At 33.7% G+C, this 21,904-nt stretch overlaps 1 protein-coding gene across 6 annotated transcripts in view; it reads left to right on the top strand.

The window, feature by feature from the left end:
* Positions 1 to 21,904, top strand: part of Rnf180 (ring finger protein 180) — a 189,168-nt gene that overhangs the window by 153,995 nt on the left and 13,269 nt on the right. For all 6 annotated transcript variants that reach the window (XM_005392638.2, XM_013518465.1, XM_013518461.1 and 3 more), the window contains 2 exons: positions 9,365 to 9,590; positions 18,484 to 18,609. In XM_005392638.2, coding sequence (XP_005392695.1) covers positions 9,365 to 9,590; positions 18,484 to 18,609 — 352 coding nt within the window. The remainder of the gene's footprint in view (positions 1 to 9,364; positions 9,591 to 18,483; positions 18,610 to 21,904) is intronic.

Genomic DNA, 21,904 nt, shown 5'->3' with positions numbered 1-21,904 from the left:
ATGCACATTATTGATGTTCCATTGCTTATTTTATAAGGCTTTAATAATTCATGTAATATGCATAGAATTTGATTGGTAACTATTATCACATCCTTGGTTTTGAAAGTAAAAGGGAAGATATTTTCAAATAATGACAGTCAATATAACATATCAAAAAATTTTATTTCTACAACCAGGAATCAGTGGTAGACCATACAGTAAATGAAAGTCATATTTTTTTCATTAAAAGCACATACGTTCTCTAAACAAAGCCAAAATCAGCAGCAATATATTCTTTCAATTTTACTGGAGAATGATTTCTATTCTAATTAATTATTTTTGGTAATAAGCAAACCAGAACAATTTACGGAAATTCTGTGTAGTATTGCATTTCCCCTGCTCTAAATGAGATAAATTTAATTTTGATGGAATTTAAAATAAAAATGACATCATATGCTCTTAGAATTTTCAGTTTTATATATACAGTCTATCCCAGTAGGTTGCTGGTTCAGTAGTTCATAGAGAGGGTCCCTGGGGATTAATCAAGCTGCATAAAGAATAAATAGTCTGAATAAAATTAAATTCTGATAGCCTTGATATTTTGAGGATTATCTTAACCTACAAGTACCAGGATCAGTTGTTGGTGACTGGGGAAAGATAGTTTATAGAATTAAGTATTGAGAAACTTCTCAAACTTTTGGGTTACATAGCGTCAGAGTTCATTTGAAGCCCCAGCAATTCTGTTTTTTCTTTACTAAAAGTTGCAGGGATTTGATCCATTTCTTTTGTAGTTATTAGCTGCTAAGACACACTCGACCTTAGGATAACATTTTATTTTCTTCTTTAACCATAAGCCGAACACTGAGTCTAGGACAAGTAGATACTTTTAACAAATATCCCTAAACTAACTTTAAACTAAAACTATATTTTTGTCTTGCAAAGTGATTGTTGTAAAAACAAATCCAGATCATAATTTCCAATCTATCATAAATGACATTAATGAAATGTTTTTATTAATTGGATATTTGTATTAAGCAGTCCCGTATATGTTACCAATTTTCAATTAGAATGTAAAATATGAAACTAAAAATGCATAGAAGGGAATTTAATTCTTCAAGATGCTTCTGAATCCACCTCTGGGTCTTACAGTGGTACTTCCTATTTTAAATGAAGTTATGTATTATCTAAAAGAACAATAAAATGGATTAATCTCCAAATTGTTACTGTGGTGTATGTAGATATGGGTTTCTGAGGTAAATGCTACATATCGTCTCATTACTATTCTTCTCTCTAAAACAATGTGTCAACTTTTTGTTTTCCTTTTTGAGCTTTTTTTCTTTGTGTCCCATCTAAATGAGAATTTATCATAAATTAGACCTATACTAAATTTTTCTTATAAAGTGTCTTATTTAGTATTATAGTTGATGAGATTATTAATATTTCCATTCATTATATACTTTGGCAGGCTACCTAATACATGTGTAGGGCTCAAATTACCTTTGTTTTCTCTGAATTCTCACACTTTCTGATCGCATGTTCTCTTAACATTTGTGAAACCCCTAGAGAATGTTTATATATATGGATTATAAATATTTACCAAACTAGAAATTAAAACTAAATTGATTTATTAATTCATATAATGATAATAAACCATTGCATATAGTATAACATTTTATGAAAAATAAATATTAAGAAAATGACACTTTTTTGTAAACTTCATTAACATTTAACTTAATAGAAGTCATATGTATTCTCAGATCTGCTTATGTAATTTGTTGACACATATTTACAATATTATTTAAAGTATTTGAAGAAAATGCAGTCAGATATTCTCAGAAAAGGGAAAAGAATAATATAAGAGCTTTTCACATTGATTTGGGGTGTCTTTATAGAACAGAAAATTGACAAATGCTAGATACTTAAAGAGTAGTTTCAATGTAGAATCTAACACCTAATACTAACTTTAAATACTTTATTATAAAGTCCATTTGTTTGTCTTTGTGCTTTGAGTGCTTCATTTGCCCCTGAATGATTTTCATTGCATGATGTATTGGAGAGTGAAATATACTAGTTTACTGAGGTATACAGCTCTTCTGAATGTTCAAGCACTTCATTATGCAATATCAAAAAAATTGTTAATATCACTAGCAGTCTCCATAAAATTCTTTAAGCATTGGGAAGCTAAAAGCAAATAAAAATTTTCTAAAATTCTGACTTTTGCTTGAAAGCTCCACTTTTATCATTTTGATTGGCAACAGTACTGTGTGTTGTTTCCCCTTCAAATGACAGATTTACTTTGTTCTTTTTTGTGAAAATGTCTGCCAAATAACTGAGTCTGAATAATGTTTGACAATTATTCTTTTCAGTAAAACAGTGTTCCATGAGAAAAGCAGCTAGTGCAGCTCACAGTTCAATAACATGTGCTTTTTTATAGAATAACCATTCTGCTTTGATATGTAGCAGAAATGCTTTTTATGTGCATCCCATTTCTGTCACATTAAATATTTTAAAATGTATATTCAAGGGTGAGGGCTTAATATTCCAGATTCATCAAGGGTGTTCCTAATGGAAACTAAGTTTTTATTTCCCTGCAAACAAAAGAAAACAACAAAACAAAACAAAACACCTGACTGTTTTCCCCTGCAAGTACATGATGGTGAAGAATACAATAAATCACTTATTAGGCCCAGTGCTTTTATTCCTGCTAAGGCACTAGCAGTTTAACTCACTATTAGTTTTGTACCATCAGAACAGTTATCAGTACAGTGCAATGGAAAAATAACAGTTTAGTATTATAATGAGAACAATTTTGTCCTTCTGGATCCCCTTAAAGGGTCTTGTTGCTCTCAGGCTTCTGTGGATCACACTTTGAGAATCATTTTCCTAAAGCATCCTTTTTACTCATTAAGAATTTCTCTCTCACAAATATTCTGTCTCTTTATTTTGTGCCAGAGGAAATGACTTAATAAACTCACACAAAGATATTGCAGTGAAGTGGTCCTTCCTGGAAGTGTTTCTGTGTAAAAAGAGGCCCAATTAGAAAAGACAGTACATATTACAGTCACACATTTCTACGTAATTTGTTGAGAACATACTCTATATAAGACACTTGGATATTTAGAATTGAGGGTAGTGTTTATCCCATAATCAGTATCCATAATCAGGGCCTACTGAGTGTAACATCAGTTTTAGAACAACTTCTCAATTAATTTACCAAATTTAATATGAATATGTACATGTACATGAGATACTTCTCATTACTGTATATATCTTAATATTCTACTGCTTTTAGTATTTTGTTTGTTTTTGTTTTTGATACAGAGCTCACTAATGTAGCCCAGGCTGGCCTTGAACTCTGTGAAATACTCATGCCTCACCATTGTGCTGGGATTACAGGCATGTGCCACCACACGCAGTTTAAAATTCTACTGGGAGAGGAAAAAAAAAAATAGGAAAATATAACAATGACAAGAACTATGAAGGAAACAAGTAGCAGTGACAGACAACCTGGAGAACTAATTTGCATAGAATAGCCAGTGACATCCTCTTTGGAAACTTGATATGTAAGCTTTTAAGAATGAAGTAAAGCTATCTATATACAAAAAGCTATGTTGATGAACTTTTCTTGTGTAATAATTATTTAAATTTAGTTACTTCAAAAAAAACATTTACTCAGATTTTTGGAGGTTTAAACCAGGCTCAGCTGTAATGATTTGTATCTTCTCCACATGTATTTTCAGGGCTCACTTGTTCACCTGCAGCTGACACTTGTTCACCTGCAGCTGACATCCACTAACTTCATTCACTTGTTTGGTGTGGATGGCTTGTTGTCAGCCTAGCAATGATGATAAGCAGACCGGGTGTCACTTATTCAGCATGGCAGCCTATCATTGTTCACATAGTAGTGGACTCAGGATTACCAAAAACTGCATGGCAAGAGTATCTCCAATACTTGAGCATTTTTAAGTCTCTACTTGTATTATGTTAGCAACTCATTGACCAAAGTAAGTCATATGACAGAGCCCAAATTCTGAAGGTAGAAAGTAATCTCAACTTGATGAAATGAATAAATGTGCCCTATAAAAATGAAAGTTTTTGATTCATTTTATAATTACCTCATGGAGTAAGAGGTTTCTTTTGTTTTGTGTTGTTATGGTCTTTTGTATTTTGTGATGTTATGGATCACACCAAGTAAGAACTTTTAGAATAAAAGCATCATATCTCAAGAAAAAGAAAGAGAGTGATATGTTTGTTGAGATGAACAGTAAATGAGTAGCTCAACATGGGAGATAAAAAGAGTAAGCTGGATCCGAATCATGTAGATGACCATTGTAAGGAGTCTGACCTTACTTAAAATATAAAAAGAATCCATTAAGAAGGTGGAAAGAAAGAAGCCTTGGTCTAGTAAAAAATACTGCCGAGAGACTGAGGGGTATACATCAGGAAAGTCTCCTGGGCTTGGTATGCCAGAGGTTGTTAGTGATGTGGGTAAGAGCAGTGTGGGCAGAAAATTAAGAACAGAAAGGTTAGAGTGGGTTGCATTTGATCTTAGCCAAAAGGCCAAGAAACGACATAGAGTGGGTTGAAGAATGGGTAGGAAGCAAAGAAGCAGAAAGCTTTGCTGTGAAACAGAGTGGAAGAAAATTGCATGAACTGAACAGTTTTTTTTTAAAATATATTTATTTTGGTGTGAAAGATACTAGAATATTTATGTCGTCTATACTAATAAGAACAGGCTAGTTGAGAAAATAATTAGTAAAATTGGAAAAAAGTATTGACTCGAATAGAGGTAAAATGTTACCAAGTTATCTTTATTTATTTTTTAATAAAGGAGGAAAAAACTAGTCTTGGGCGTTCTAAAACTTTGTATTATATAGATTACTCTTCCTAAATTTATCAGTAGGCTCAATATAAATCCAATGAAAATGTCAATTTTTTTAATAAAAGTGACAAGGTAATTCTAAATTTTATGTAGTCATGAGAAAGGACAGGAATGGCCAGGACATATTTGAAAAGTAACAACAAGATGAAAGGACTTTCTCTACTAAATGCTGAGGCTCACTACAGAGCTCAAGAGAATATGATTATGGTATATGAAAGACAATAAACTAATGAAACAGGACAAAATCCCCAAAGCAGACTCATGCATATATGGCCTCTTAATTAATGATAAAGTAGTACTATACAGCAGTACAGGAAAGGGAAGGCTTACAGTATAGGCTTGACAATTAATAACTGCATTAAAAAGAATGTGGGGCTGGAATTGTAGCTAATTATTAAAGCACTTGCCTTAATGAGGCCAAGTTTAATTTCCAACGTTACAAAAAAGGAAAAAATGAAGTTTATAAAATACACTGTACATGAAAGTTTACTTCTAGTATTTTATAGGATTATGAAAAGTTATGAAATGCAAAATCATGCTATCTTTAAAACTCTAGGAAAGGATAAGACTTCTCAAATTAAAACAAAAAAACAATAACTATGAAGGAAAAGTATAATTAAATAAACCACTTCAAAATTAAGAACTTTATGGAGTAAGATTGAATTTCAGTGTTGTTTTAATTTGCAGCTCTCAAATGGCCAGTGATGTTGAACAGTTTTTCATTTATTTATTTCTTGTTTGTACTTCTTCATCTGAGAAGTGTGTATTCATTTCAAGATGCCCGTTTTTGGATTGGGTCTTTAAATTTGGGGGATCTGATTTTTTTTTTTTTTTTAGTTCTTTATATGTTCTAAATATTAGTCCTTTGAGGAACAGCTGGCAAAAATGTTTTCTCATTCTGTGGATTGTCTCTTCACTCTGTTGGTAGTTTCTTTTGCTATGCAAAAGCTTTTCAATATGAGATCCCAATTACTGGTTCTTTTTAATATTTCCTGTGTTATCAGAGTTTTATGAAGTCTTTGCCTATACCTATGTCTTTAAAAGTTTTACCTGTTTTATCTTCCAGCAGACTGCTTCTGTTTTAATATTTAAATCTTTGATCCATTTCAGTTTTACTTTAGTTCATGGTGAGAGATAGGCATCTAGGTTTAATCTTCAGCACATAGAAAGCCAGTTTTTCCAGTGCCATTTGTTAAAGAGGCTATCTTTCTTTCAGTGAAGGTGTTTGGCCCCTTTGTCAAAGATAAGGTAGCTGAGTGTGCTTGGAGTTCTTTCTGCATCTTCTGTTCTGTTCCAGAAGGGCTGTTATCAAGAAATGTACGAATAAAAATTGCTGGCAAGGCTGTGGGGAAAAGGGGAGCCTTCTGCCCTGGTGGTAGAAATGGAAATTGGTACAACCAACATGGCAATCAGTATGGGGATTCCTCAGAAAACTAAAACTAGAAGTTCCATTTGACCCAGCTGTTCCCCTCCTTGGTAGCTTCCCCCAAAAGTTAAAAGCATCATACTACAGTGATAGATGCATTCTCATCTTTAAAGCAGCACAATCTGTAATAACTAAATCTTAGAAACAGCCAGATGCCCATTAGTGAATGAATGGATAAAGAAGCCATGGTTTTTACATAGAATGGAAAACTACTACTCCTGAAAGAAGGATAAATTTGAGACATTTTTAGATGAATGGGTGCACCTTGATACCATATTTTAAGTGAAATAAATCACTCATGTTATGTAGCATGTTGTTTCTGTTATGTGAGAAACTGAAAGCATAAATAAGGACCAAAATGGATGATAGATATCAGGAATTAGGAAAAAATGTTCCAGTGGGAAGGGAACCAAGGGAGAAGGGAGGGGAAAGAGAAGAGGAGGAAAAGGGAAAAAAAGAGAATGAAAGGAAAAAATGGAAACAAAGCTTTTGTAAATGGGGAGGGGAAGAGGACTTTTAAAAAGTGAGGAGCAAAATGGGGGAAAAGAAAAAAGTTAAGATATATTATGTATAGAGACAAATTCCTTATGATTAATGTGATCATTATGTAAGACAAATATGTACTAAAAATAATACAGTTAAAAAAATTGAAAATTTTATTTCCTCAAAAACCTGAGGACGTTTGAAAAAAAAAAAAGGAAAAATATCTACCCAGTAACATCTAACCAATAACAACAAATAATTAAATTAAGTAAAAATGTCTATATGTGCATAAGAAAAATCATACAGTCCACTTAGAAATAAATTAGCTAGGGGCTGGGGATTTAGCTCAGCGGCAAAAACGCCTGCCTGGCAAGCGCAAGGTCGTGAGTTCGGTTCCCGGTACCGGAGAAAAACCAAAAAAAAAAAAAGAAATAAATTAGCTAAAGATACAACTATGGGATATGATCAAGATATTCAGTGAATTTTTACATTTAAAAAAATTATTACAGTAAAAAGCATGTTGCAGTTAATCTCTACCACTTTCTTTTTTTTTTTTTTTTGGTTTTTCTCCGGTACCGGGAACCGAACTCACGACCTTGCGCTTGCCAGGCAGGCGCTTTTGCCGCTGAGCTAAATCCCCAACCCTGATCCTGCTACTTTCTGAAGCAGTTCTGGAGGCTCTTTCTTGTCAGTGTCTTCAAGAGTTGTGATAAAAAATTCAGTGAATACTGTTTACAGGTATTTGCAGCCTAGAAAGCTAGGCTGCAAAGATATTACAGTGTGTCCTCCTCCACCTTATTCACAGGATCTGGCCCTGTGTAATTCTGTCTCTTTTCCAAAGTCAAAACGTCCATAAAAGGTGGACATTTTGAATCCAGTCAGGATATCAAGGTGTCCATAACAGTGAATCTGAAGACATTCACAAAAAAGTACTTCCAAACTGCTTCACAGAGTGGCAGAAGTGGTAGGATTATTGTCTTTGAAGTGAGAGGGAGTGTTTTGAGGGAGGCTAATGATAATGTGTCTTTTACTGTAATAAAATCTTTTGTGAATTTAAACATGCACTGTGTTCTTAATCATACCTTGCATATCCTTATTAAAGAGAAACTCCCCATGGGTAGCAGAAAGAAGATGGCTGAGGGAAAAGCAAAACCATCTCAATAAATCAAATAGTAGTTTATCTAGTCATGTTACAGCAGCACAAATGCACCAAGTAATACTTTACAATTATAAGAGCAAGTAATTTGTGAGAGGTAATTTATAAGAAATTTATTTCTCACATTTTGGGAGACTTGAATGCCTAAAATCAAGGCCCCATCAAGCTCAGTATCTTGATAGGGCCCAGTCTCTGCTCCAGGATGGCATCTTGAGCATTACTTCCTTGGAGGGTACAAACATTGCCTCCTCATGTGGCAGAAGAATATAAGATAAAAAGGGATGGATTCTTTTCTCTTTATCCTTATATAGGTCAAAATTCCCATTCATAAGGGTTCTGCCCTTATGACTTATCTCTTAAAAGCCTCATCTTGAGGATTTAGGTTTTAACATGAAATTTGGAGGAGACAAACATTCAAATCATAGCAAAAAGCTTTTCTGTATTCTCAAGGTTCTTTGCCTCATTTAGATAAGTTTTATATTTCATGCAACTTACAGCTATTTCTTAAACCCAAGGCCCAAATATTAATAGTTGATCTCGTTGAAATTAAAAGAAAAAGAAATATAACATGTAGACTCCTATTCTGTGTTTGAAGAAAATGTTCCTCACATCTTTGGTTAAAAACTACACACCCTACGGCAAGGGGTAGAAGAGATGGAAAAGAGGGGAAGGAGGATGGCTGTGGTTAACATTTATAAAATATTTTCTGTGCCAGACATTGTGACAAATGCTTTAAGTGGATTGCCTCATATAATCCTTATAATTTCACAAATGTGAAAATTGTAGGTTAAGAAAAAAATGTCTGCTCCTATACCTTGTGTAACTGACCTGAGCTGCCAGTTTCTTAACCATTCTGTTTGGGAGGAGGAAGGAGCTCATATTTCCTAGCTATGTAGCTAATCTCATCATTATCCTCAAGTTGCTTTCCCTGTTTACCTCTTGATATTTCCTTGGCTTTGGCCAGATCTTGACTTTGAGATGTAGCAGGGGACAAAGCATAGAAAAGGAAATGTCTCATGCACAGTATAAAGAGGCAGTAGAACATTCTGCTACTGTCACTTGTTCATTATGGACAGATACACATTCTAACTGTGCAACCTGTGACAATCAGCTTGTTTGCCTTATAGGTTTGGAATGAGTGAAGACTAAGTAATCCTGGGACTGGTACATATAACACTTAATAAGTGCTGGTTAAAATAAATACTTAATGCACTTGGCTATATTTTACCATTTAACATGTAAAAATACTAGAAAATAATGAAACTTCTGGGTTTTCATATATTTTTTTCAGTTTCTTCTCACATTGAAAAGTAGAAATATATCACTTTGAATATGTCACAGAAACGTATGTTTCTCAAATATTTTCATTGTTCCAAAATGTACAGTTCTCAAGGAGACCAATATTATACTAAGAAAAACTTTTTCTTCTTTTTTACAGACTTTGAATGATGAGATGAGTACAGATGATGACAATGACTATGCAGAGGAAAAGGATAGCTACATATGTGCAGTGTGTCTGGATGTTTATTTCAACCCTTACATGTGTTACCCTTGTCACCACATCTTCTGTGAGCCCTGCTTACGGACCCTGGCCAAAGACAATCCTGCAAATACTCCCTGCCCACTGTGTCGGACAATTATTTCTAGAGTCTTTTTCCAGACAGGTAACTTCCTTTTCATTAAGATGATTGTCTTGTTTTTCTGAATATTTCATTATATCACTTTGAATTAGAGCTAAAGGTATTTTAGATCTAAAGGTATTTTACAAATGATTATGCAAAAATTACTGAAAATCATATGAAGTGTAATTGGTTATGCTCCAGTTTAGAAAGCAGTGCTAACGCAACTCAGAATTGTGTTAAATTCAGAGGTGAGAGTAAATCTTTATCTCTATTTCCATAACTCTACATGGAGATCCTTTTTGAAACATCCAAGGTAGTTTTTGTTCAGTCTTTACATGGACATCCCCATTGTCAAGGAAATTTCATTTGAAGCAACATTGTTGATTATTTCTCATGTCTGCCTTCCGCTACTTCTCATTCTATATCCCCTTTTTTATTTCTTCTGGAGTCATAGGGAATAAATCCATAAATATCTGAGGGTAATATTCAGCCTTTCACCCAAACTTCAAATCTTCTCAACTTTTTTAATGTTATTGAAGGCTTCCTTCTTTAATAAGAAAAAAATTAACATTGAAGCAGGGATTTGTTTACTTAATTTTCTTGTGAAAATGGAATTTAACCAATATTTTGAGCATATTAATGATAATAAAAACTAAGGAATATAAAACATAGAGAAATATAGTAAAATGATGGAGTCCACTACTATGTGTTAAATATTAGGAGAAAATTTTTCTGTCTGTATATTCTTACCCCACACACAGGGAAGCCAATGCACTTCACTAATAGTAAAACTGAAAAGAATAAATGATGCATTTTTCTTTGTTGAAAGAAATCCAAGGACCCACATGCATAGGAGAATCAGATAAGTAAAGGATAAGCTGTAGGTTCCTTATGCAACAATGTGCATAAAAGCTTGCAAGCCTCTGCGTTACACGTTCAATAATAAAACAAGCAAAAGAAAGTAAAAGTACCTTCTCTGATCTGCCTAGTCATTGAAGACTTCGGAACAAATCACTTCACTGAGCTTTAGCAGATCCAGAGACAAAATAATGTGCCAAATACAGTGACTCTACTCAGTTGAGGAGTGTGGGCAGGACAACAGGCCCAGTCTTACCAGGTTATCAGTTACTCCTTTGAGGGGAAGAACAAGTAAGGGGTGGAGACAGGAGATGAAGCACTTCCACGAAAGGGCAGAAAATAACTGGAAACTCCTCTTCATTGGCCTGTCAATAAAATGTTAAGGGGGAAAAAATGAATTTTTTTGTAATACCAGATCTCTAGCAAGGTGCTTTAGGATGAATGAAAGAAGAACACCAGGGACACTTCTCAGTGTTGTCTTACCAGCTATAAAAGAAAACATTTATTGAAGTCTTGGTGTTTTGTTGTTGTATTTCTACAGTGGTTTTTACTTTTTTCTAATTAAATATTTTAGTCCTGGTTTTATTTGTATATGTTTACAATACATAATAAATACGTTCATTGTGAGGAATTGCTACATATACTTGGAAGCAACTAGTGGTATGCACACATAGTGTCTCTGTCTTCTAAAATCTCATGTAACACTGCAAGGGACTATGATATTTCTTTTCCTTTGAGTTTAGTACTGACTAAAGTCTCTCCTGGTTTATTTATCAAAACAGTAATTTTATAGTTTTCTTTATTTTCAAAGTGGTACTTCTAAAATAAATCATACTGAAAATATTTATAGTCCTTTCAATGGAGAATATATTTTGGTACATATTGTCACAATATACTGATACAATAATGGCAATATTCTACTTAATTATTAATATCCTACTTCAAAAGGATTTGAGATTATTTTCAAAATATGTTAAGTAAAATAGCAAGACAAGGGAATTATAAATTGGAATGGAATATAAAGACCAGGTGAGGTGAGGTGGATAGATACATAAACTATGTTGACCTACATATAACTACAATTAGATAAAATTTGTGTTCAATGCTACCTAAGCCAAAATAAAAGTAACTATACAATTAAATGATTTTCATGATCCATTGAAAGAAGTATACCAGTTCCTCAAGATAAGCACAGGATTTTCAGGCACTTCTTAACAGAATGTTTTATGTGATTTCTCCCTTAAGGATATTGAGAGACGGAATATACAGTACAGTGTCCTCAAAAACATCCTCAGGTCAAATGCAATATCAGGTTTTCTGACAGTGTTTCTCATTGTATTCTTAGATAAAAGCTGAAGAAATATCCAAATATAAATTAGGAAAAGTAACATTGCTATTAGCTAAAATAAGACAATTTTCTTATAAAAATAACTTTTAAAATTATATAATGAATAAGAAGTTTAAAATCACCCATGTTTCTATTATTTAAATAAACATTTAATGAGTTTCCTTCCAGAACATTTTATATACATGTTAAACTTTTATTGTTACCAAAAAAATCTGATACTATACATTTTCTCTTTAATTTACTTCATTTACCTTAAAGTTCTTGCGATTATATCATGTATTATTTAACCAATCTACTTTTATGTGATATTTAGTTAACATAAATTTATTTACTGATATATGTGGATAAATATTTGACTGTAATCATAGTACTTCCTTGGATTAATTTCCAGAAGTAGAATGGTAGTTAGTCCATGTATTTTTAAGGATATATACAAGGTGTGATCACAAACTTCAGTGAATATTTTTTAAAACTACATTAGAAGTCATATTGCCATTAATTTCCCTCAAAATATTCCATCTTGCTTTGACTATTTGTCACACTGTTCTCACCTCTTTCTGAAGCTGTTCCGGAAATCCTTTTTTTGTGAATGTCTGTAGTTGTGCTGCCACAGCTGCCTCGGTGTCCTGAATGAATTGAAATGTTTCCCTTTCATGGTCATTCTGATTTGGGGAAGAACCAGAAGTCACGTGGTTCCAGAAAACAGTGAATAAAGTGGATGAGAATGCGCTATAATTTTTTCCCATTCTGTTGGACAGCACTTAGCATCAGCATTAACTGTATTTTTTGTTATACCTCCTAACAATACAAAAAGGTCCTTCCAGAATTTTTTCAGAAAGTGGCAAGAGCAATAGGGTAAATATGTTCAAAGGGATGGGATCTATTTTGAAGGGAGTTGATGGCAATACCCCTTTTACTGGAGTACATTTTTTTTAAAAGTCAACACACACTGTTGTTTTTGGTCAACCCTGTATGTACTGCAAAATAGCACTTGTCAATTATTGTAAGCAGTGATATATGAGGGCTTGTTTTCTCCACAATGTTGGCCATCCTAATTTTCCTTGTTTAAGTCCCTGACCATGAGAAGGTTTTTATATTTAGTGTCAACTCTTCTCATATGTGGAAAACAATGTTCCCTTGCTGGCTTTTGTACCTTAATTTTATGTAGGATATTTTATAAATGTCCAGAACTTCTATTTTTTATAAGGTTTCCATAGTGATTTTCTCATTAATTGCAAAGTATTAAAAGGTCTCACCTACTGTAGAATTGTATATTCTCTTTCCTCATATTTATGTTATATATTGTCCACATTTGCCCCCATTGAACTCCAGTCTATTTGTTGTGGTACATGGTTAGCTTAAGAATAAAGTACTTTTCTCCATTCCTTGGCCTGTTTCCCAACAACATACATTTAAAAGTCTGTTCTTTCTATGCCAACCAAATTGTCTTCCTTTAAAAAGCAATAATAATAATTATTAAAATGTGTATATTTCTTGGCAAATGTTCTTTTTATTCATCTTTCTATCTTGTCCTATATTATTTCTTCATTTATAATTTTGTTAGCAGTTTTGTTTTAATAACTCACAAATAAATTAAACTTAAGTTAATTTGAGGATAATTACTATTTTAATGGATATTTTTATAATATTGAGTGATTAGTTATAGTGTATTGTCTCTCAGTAAAGTTCCATAATTTCCTTCATAATTGCACTACACATTTATTGTTAGGTTTATGCCTATATTGTTTTATTCCTGATATTGTACATGAGGGTTTTTTTTTTCTCCCTCTTCTGACTTCTGCTGTTTTGGGGAAACTTCGTTTTACAATCTTAGATTCTTTTGCTACAATTCACTTTCTAAACATTGAAAGTTATTTATTGAATGAGTTAACCATCTCTACTACCTAGTGTCACCGTTCCAATTGTATGCAAACCAGGGCTTGTCAAAGGTTAAAGTGGGAAACTGTCTTTTCTTTCTAAGAACCAAAGATATTTGTACAATGAAAAAAAGGTCTATTGTAACATTATTATAGTAGCTTAGTGGGTAGAAATACAATAAAAATGATCCCAGATTTATTCCATACAGTGGTCTATAGAAAAATAATGACTTTAAACCTGAACTATAACATTCACTAGTTATGTGCTCTTGCTTAAATTTCTTAAGAGCGCTAGTTGTTATCTTGATATAGTAATTAACACTGTTATAAGTTGAAGTGAAATAAGAAAGGTAGAAGAAACGGTCGAGGCACTAATGTCTTCTTTTTAATAATAGATATCAGGATGTACTGTTGGAAGTTCATAGACAAAAAAATCAAATGTATAGTGGACACTAGTGCTTGCTCATTAGCATCTGTAACCTTATTCTTCCTTTCTAACATAACCCTGAATATTTTACCATGCCAACGTAGACCAGGTGTTTCTGGGTCCCCTCTTCTCTCTGGTAAACTGTCCTTTTTCCAGTGATTGCTTCACAAATGGGTATGTGGTTGAGTTCTAGAGAGTAAGATGAGAAGAAAGTTTGTCTTTTAAGGCATGCAGTGGAAAAGCCATTTTTCCCTTTGCGCTTGAATAAGAACTTACTTAACGTGGATATTTGCCAGCAGACATGTTGTGATCAAGTGAAGAACCAGCCTAATGCCTACTGCCTTGCCACCACACATAGACCCGCCGGAGACTCTGTCTGACATCCAGCACCAGTCCTGGGCTGCACTAGAGTCTCTATCTTGCATCTAGCAACAGTCCTGGGTACAGAATTGGCCTGGCTCATTAGGCCAGTTCTCCTCCTGGCTTGCAGCACTAGTTAAAGTGTGTCTGTTTTGCCTGATGCCCACACTGTCTGGGCCCATGAGAATCTCCCACATCAATCCCAGGCACACCTAGGTCTATACGGGTACCCCAGGCCAGTAGGCACCTCCATCTGGTGTTTTCAGCTGATTCCTTAGACCCTGGAATGTACATTGGATACTCAGCTTTGGACTCCAACCACTTGAAATCTATACTTTAAAAAGAAAATATCTGTAAGAGGACTCAGGGAAGGTGGTGGAGTGATAAGCTGCAACAAATAAACCTCTGAGATTTGGAGCCCAGACACTAAAACATAACAACTTGGGAAGAAAAGGAGGGAGGTAGATCCCTAGACTCAGGAAGAATCTGATGGAGAAACTGGAGCCTACCCTACAGAGAAATTGAAGAGACAGACCACAATGCAGAAAAAGGAAGAGGCAGTCTGTACTTTCTCCCTGGTTCCTGGCTCCTGGCTTCTGAGAAAGGAAGGTTGAATCTACAGAGACATATTGAAAGCAGTTACAGAGGCCTTCAGGGAGAAGTGCCCCAGTGGAACAGAACAGTGGAACTACAACAGGTGGTGAGTGACTCCAGTCCAAGAGTCAGCCAAATCCCCTGGAGAGAGTGCTGGATCAGATGCCATTTTAGGGGCCAGTTAAACTCAGGGCTCAGAGCAGGCAAGGCTTAGCTTCATCTCAGGGCTCTGAGTGTTAAACTCCCCCAGTGACTGAGTGAGAGACAACCACCGGATACATTCATGGTCAGGGAGCAGTGGTAAGTCGCCCAGCGACACCCAAAATGTTACAAGCTAAATGACTCATGCCCCATCCCCATGGCCAGAGGATTTCAAAGTACCAAAACCAGTACCCTGCCCTAAAAAGAAGTAATTAATGAGAGAAAATTTAAAAGGCACAAGGATAATATAGAGAAATGAAAGAACAAGAGATAGAAGCATGACTAATAGACAAAAGCTCCTGAAAGCTACACTTATTCTTTACTAGGAGGCAAGTTATGTCATGTATTTTAGTCATTCCCAACCTTTCATATGTGGAAATAAATATTATTTTTATTGTAAGAAAAATACCAAAATAAGCACAATATTTACAACATTTTTGAAATTGTATTTTTGAAATTTCTGTCATTTTGATATTATCTTTACACATTTTATTCTATCTACATACTATGTGAATTTTTTAACTTAAGAATTTTTTATATTGATATCTTTTATATTGATACTTTTTTATTAAGTACTTATTTTAGCCTCCTCCTTAGCTAAAATATTTCTAAATTTGTTTTTTTTTTTTTTTTTTGGTTTTTCTCCGGTACCGGGAACCGAACTCACGACCTTGCACTTGCCAGGCAGGCGCTTTTTGCCGCTGAGCTAAATCCCCAGCCCCGATATTTCTAAATTTGTTGATTCAATATTGTAGCTTATTTCTTTCTTCCAATATACTTTAAAATAAATAAGTAGCCATGAAAATTATAAATATATTCATTTAATTTTCCCAAGTTCATTTTACATATTACTGGAGGTTTGCAAATCAATTTTTGAAACACTGATTTACACATAGAGAGATTAGTCTCCAGAAGAATAAAAGTCTGAAAACACTTAAAAATAGTCTTTGCAAACTAGGAGTGAAGGGAGATAGGTGTTGCTGTGTTGCCTGGACTAACCTGTAATCCTTGATCTCAAGTAATCCATCTGCCTGCACCTCCTGAGTTGCTGAGACTACAGACACATGCCACTTTTAAACTCTTATTATACCACTTGATATTTTAAACCATTGACGCATGCTATTTTGACCACTGAAAAATAATTCAAACTAAATAGCACCAATGAGCATGACAGTTGTAAAGGAGAATGAAGTCCTATTTCTTCTCAGGAAGAATAGAAAATCAGGGGTTCTGTGAAGCCAATGATAGATGCAGTGATCACCTTTTGAGAACCCACTCATATACCCTATCCATATTTTCCAAAAATTCTGAAGTGTAATTGCACCAATAAAAGAATAACTGTATAAAATATGTAGCATTTTTCTGTATTGTAGCAAGAGCTCTGGAAATGTTGTCATCAAATTGGGCTTAGTAGTTTGATAATTTCTTTTGGTCTTCCAGCCGTTTACTAGTGAACAGACCAATTATTTTTGAGTAAGGAAACATTTGCTGAAATGATTTTTTTCAGTGCTCTAAAACCACAAAAGGACAACAGTAAGCACAAGATAAACATAATTCTCTCAGTCAAAACGTCTATCTTTCTGAGTGCCTTGCATAGGTATAAAATGAATGTCACAGTGTGTTATAATCACTTGAAAATATGAATTTCTTGTCCTTCTTGCAAAACTGCAGAGTAAGCATTGTCCCTGAAAGACTGAAAATAGCTTTGAGACAGTTTATGGTTTTCATTGCTGTAAACAGTGAGTCTCAATGTCAAATGCTATTGTGAATAAAGTGTTCTTAATTTCTTTCTCATTGTATTCACTATTGATATAAATGAATGCTATTAAGTTTTGTGTGTTAATTTTTGTATCCTGGTGCATTGATGAAATTGGTTATTAATTCTCAGAATTTTTTGTTGGCATTCTTTGGGTCTTCTATGTACAATGTCATGTCATCTGCAGATAATGATAATTTGACTTCTTTCTTCCCTATACTCATCCCTTTTATTTCTTTCTCTTGCCTGATCATTCTGGGTAATGTTTTAATTGCTATGTTGAATACAAGTGGTGACAGTAGGCATCCTTGTCTCATTCCTGATTTTAGAAGGAAAGCTTTCAGTTTTTCCCAGTTTAATGTGATGTTGGTCATTGGTTTGTCATAAATAGGTTTTATCAGTTGCAGGTGAGGTCCTTCTATACTTACTTTGTTTTTTCTCATGAAGCATGTTGCATTTTGTCAAAAGCTTCTTCTGTGTCTATTGTATGATCATGTGGTTTTGTTCTTGATTTAAAAAAAAAAAAACAAACCCAATCAAAGGAATGGGCAAGTAAAATTAATAGATACTTCTGAGAAGTACAAATGGCAATAAGTATGAAAAATGTTCAACATCTCTGGACATTAGAGAAATGCAAATTAAAACAACACTGATATTCCATCTCAAACCAGAAACTATGGCAATCATCAAGAAATCAAATAATAACAGATGATGGTGTGGCTGCAGTGAGAAAACCCTCCTACATTGTTGGTGGGAATGTAAAGTAGTACCACCATTATGGAAATCAATATGGAGATTTTTCAAAGAACTAAAATTAGAAATCCTGTTTGACTCAGCAGTACCCATTTAGATATCTTTCCAAAAGAGCTAAAGACATCACATTACTGCAACATGTATATACCAATGTTTATAGCAGAACAATTCATAATTGATAAATCCTGGAAGCAACCTGTATGCCTATCAACAGACAAATAGGTAAAGAAAGTGTGGTGTCTATACATAATCCTACTCAGCTATAAAGTAGGATGAATTCAAGATATTTGTAGAAAAATGGATACACCTGAAAGATATAGTTAAGTGAAATAAATCACACAAACTTAAATACCATATATTATTACTCAATTAAGACAAAGTACAAATAAAGAGTAAAATAAAGGATAGATAAAAAGAAACAGGAGACAGATCTTTTACAAATGAGAAGGGGTCAAGGAGACTTGAGTATGAGGGCAAGAGGAGAAGGAAAGCGGAAGTAAAAAGATTTAAAATGTGTCATGTACATGCACCAAATACCTACAAGGAGTGTAAACATAGGTCATAAACATGAACTGGAAATCAGAATGAAAATGCGGAAATGGAAGTTAGAGATGCAGGGAAGTGGATGGGGAAGGGGAAAGGGTTAAAAAGGCATTAAGTTGTGTTATGTCTATGCGCCTACTGCAAATATTACTAATAAAGGAAAAAGGTTGAATCCTAAAACTGTAAATAATAAACCATTTTCCTTTGCTTTATTCTAGAACTGAACAATGCCACGAAAACATTCTTCACTAAAGAATATTTGAAAATAAAACAAAGCTTTCAGAAATCCAGCTGTGCAAAATGGCCCCTACCAAGCTGCAGAAAAGCTTTCCAGCTTTTTGGAGGTAAGGAAGCTAATAGCAAAAGAAAAAGAAAAAAAGTCTGGCGGTTTTTGTCAAGTCTGCCCTTGTAGGTAAGTTTTCCTGTCTTAGGAATATTGGTGGAAGTATATTAGTGTTGATCAATTTTAAGTGAGGATTTTGCTATTGTTTCCTTGCTAAAAGCTATAAGAATACATATAAAAAATGAAAACTGTACATTGAAAGTGGGTTTGAAAGAAACCACGAGTAAATTGACTTTGCCTGGGGAGAGTATTGGAGTGGCAGGGATGGGAAAGATTAGTTGATTACAAAGACTAAGCAGTTCTGGTTTGTTATTGCACAGTAGCTTGACCATAGATGACAGTAGTGGACTGTATATTTCAAAAAGCTAGAAGGAAAGAGTTTGAATATTTTTACCACAGAGAAGTGATAAATGTTTGAGAGGATAGAATTTAACCTGATGGTTTAACCTGATTTGAACAGTGCATACATGTAGAGAAGCATTAACATGGTACATGTTTAGTATGTATAATTTTCAAGTTTCTATGTATCTGATAAAAATAAATTGAATAATGAAAACAGACTTTCCTTTGCCATTAATGTTTAATATATAGATAATAAAAATTCATCCCCAAAGTATCATGAAAATGACAAAGTTTGGTGGAGGGAGTGTCACTGAGATAGCCAGTGGTTTGAGAATACAAATTTCTAGGTTCAAGTTCAAGTAGATCCATGACCTCAGAACTATCACAGAAGCCTTTTTTTAAAACTTATTTTGGATCTATAAATGAGAATAATTTGATCTACCCCTAAAGATCAAATGAACCATTGAGGAAGCATATTACAAATTATAACTAATTGTATTACATGATTATAAAAGATTATCAAATTAAGGGTAAGATAATCTGTAATATCTTTTCCAGCTGAGTGTGTTACTGTATGATGATACAATATGAATATAAAATATAATTTTATCTTACAAAACCACGGTAGACTATTAACTACTTCAGTGTTAGTATGTGCCACTTATGTTATGCGGCCTGGTAGGAAAAGTCCAGCTATGGGAACCATGTTCTTCAGAAAACCTGCATAAGAAAACCAACAAGATCAATACAAGCGATGCAAACCAGAAGCAGACAGATGCAGAGGCTGTGTGACTGAAGAAAGAGAGAACTGATAGATGAAATGTCTTAAGCTTGAAGGAAGCAATTTATGAACATTTTATGAAGATGCTTCTTTATAATGTAGATAGTAACTAAAAGTTTGTTATCTAGACGTTTGGTATAGGTAGGTTTAAGACATATCATATTTAACCAAAAATATACTATGAAGTTAAATGACTCTGGAAGAATTTCATAACAAAAAAGTGAAAATGTGCAATTAATGATTTAGTTTATGTTCTTTAAAAGGTTTTCTTGTCGTCTACCTTTTGCTCTACATCCAGGTCTTTTAAAGAATCAAGCACCTTTCCTTTAAGTAACCCCATACTTCCCTATATCTTTCTCTTTTCTGAGGTAGCACTGAAGCAACTTCTGACTTGTCTTTCTACTTTATGACAGCTTTTAGTGAATTATAGTTTTTCATTTCTTTCATTTTCATCATCTTTCTGGAAGGCACTGTCTTATTTAACAAATTCGTCTCTATTCCCAGGTTCATAGATATTTTCCTATGCTTTTTTCAAAAAGTTGTAAAGGTCTTTAAAATTGATTATTTTATAGGTTTATTTCTTATATTGTTTCTTTAATGTTTTTTACAATTTAATTTTTTCCTGTTCTTTATTAAAAATAGTTCATCATTTCTTTACTGGTGTGCAGTGCTAAGCTGTCATATTTAAATTTCCATGTGTGAGGGTCTCCTTCTGAGGTATTTATTTGGTCCCATTGTTTTCTGTTTATTCCTATGCCAATACTAGACTTTCAATGACTGAAGCCTTATAATAAATCTTGATATATCCCTTCCAGCTTGTCTTGCTTCAGAGTCCCTTAGCTACTTTTTGGCCATTTCAACTTAATTTCAGAATCATTTTGTCAGATTCCTCTATCCTCATCAAATTGTAGTGTTTTCCCATAAAAAATAACCATATTAATGTGACTATGGATTTCCTATCCCATAAGGCTTATACTGTTCTTGAACTCACTCAGCCATAAAACTAGGTCACACTAAGACTCATTTCTTTTCTTCCTGTGAAGTAAAATCTTAAATATACTCACTAAACAGACATGTTCTGAATTTTCTGCTTATAAACACATTTTGTATATTTAAACATAAAATGGATAATAAAATTAATGCAAATATTCTGGGTAAATGTGAGCTAGTACTTTGCATCTTTTATCAGGTCTGATTGTACTCAGTCACAGTTCTCTCTCCTGAAGTCTGTACCATTTCCAAGCATTGCATCTTGAGATTATTTATCAGTGTCCAGTTCACATGGTTTCCAGCCATACTCTGATAATTTATTCCCTAAGAAATAAGTCACATATATATCATAATGTATATTATATATTTTATATATGAGCATATATATAATTCTGTGTGTATGTAACATAAATATATGTACATAAAGCAAATTAGCTGATAGGCTTTATTAAAATAGTCTTGCTTAGATAAAAAGTAGCACTACACATTGTCAGTTTTTTTTCTAAATATACTCATGTCAAAGAAGTGAAAAAAGATAGGATTTAAAATCCTATTTCTTAATTTTCCTCACTGTAACAAAAACACACAGATAAATTCAAGTGTCTGAGATCTGTTTATCCATCAATTACTGAAGGAAACCTGGGCTATTGTTTATTTGGTCATTAGTTTTTCTGAATATGTTAGGTTGATTCTGCAAGTTTAAGGATGCTCAGTTTAAGTCTAAGAGTATCTGCATGGAGACAAATCCTTGTCTTTAAGAAGAAACAAAATGGTACGTGCTCAAACAGCAGGAATTTGAATATAACCCATAAATCTGTCATCTCAGAATGTTGGAGGTGCATCCAAGAAATTTCAGAATATGCTATAAACTCAGTGCTGCCTTCTAGCAGAAAGGTAAATTAACCTTTACAGTTCTGCTGAAACTGCAACAGTTTTGGTCACAGGATGTTTTTTGAAAGGGCCTACGAGTTCTGAAATGTCTGTTTCTTTTGAAGGAATTAGAATCTGTTCTTGCTGTAAGATGTACTTATAACTTTAAATTTTATTTCAGAAGCCCACCTTGTAACAACTCCTGCCATATCATAAACTTTTATAAGAACAAGTTGTTTACATGTAATCACACTAACATAGTTTCCAACAAGTTAGGATGCCACTTAAGAACATCATCAACAATCACGTTCAG

The sequence above is a fragment of the Chinchilla lanigera genome, unplaced genomic scaffold (genome assembly GCF_000276665.1).
Source record: "Chinchilla lanigera isolate Chin_1 unplaced genomic scaffold, ChiLan1.0 scaffold00045, whole genome shotgun sequence".
NCBI classification, from domain to species: domain Eukaryota; kingdom Metazoa; phylum Chordata; class Mammalia; order Rodentia; family Chinchillidae; genus Chinchilla; species Chinchilla lanigera.
This window is presented reverse-complemented; position numbering and strand designations above follow the sequence as displayed.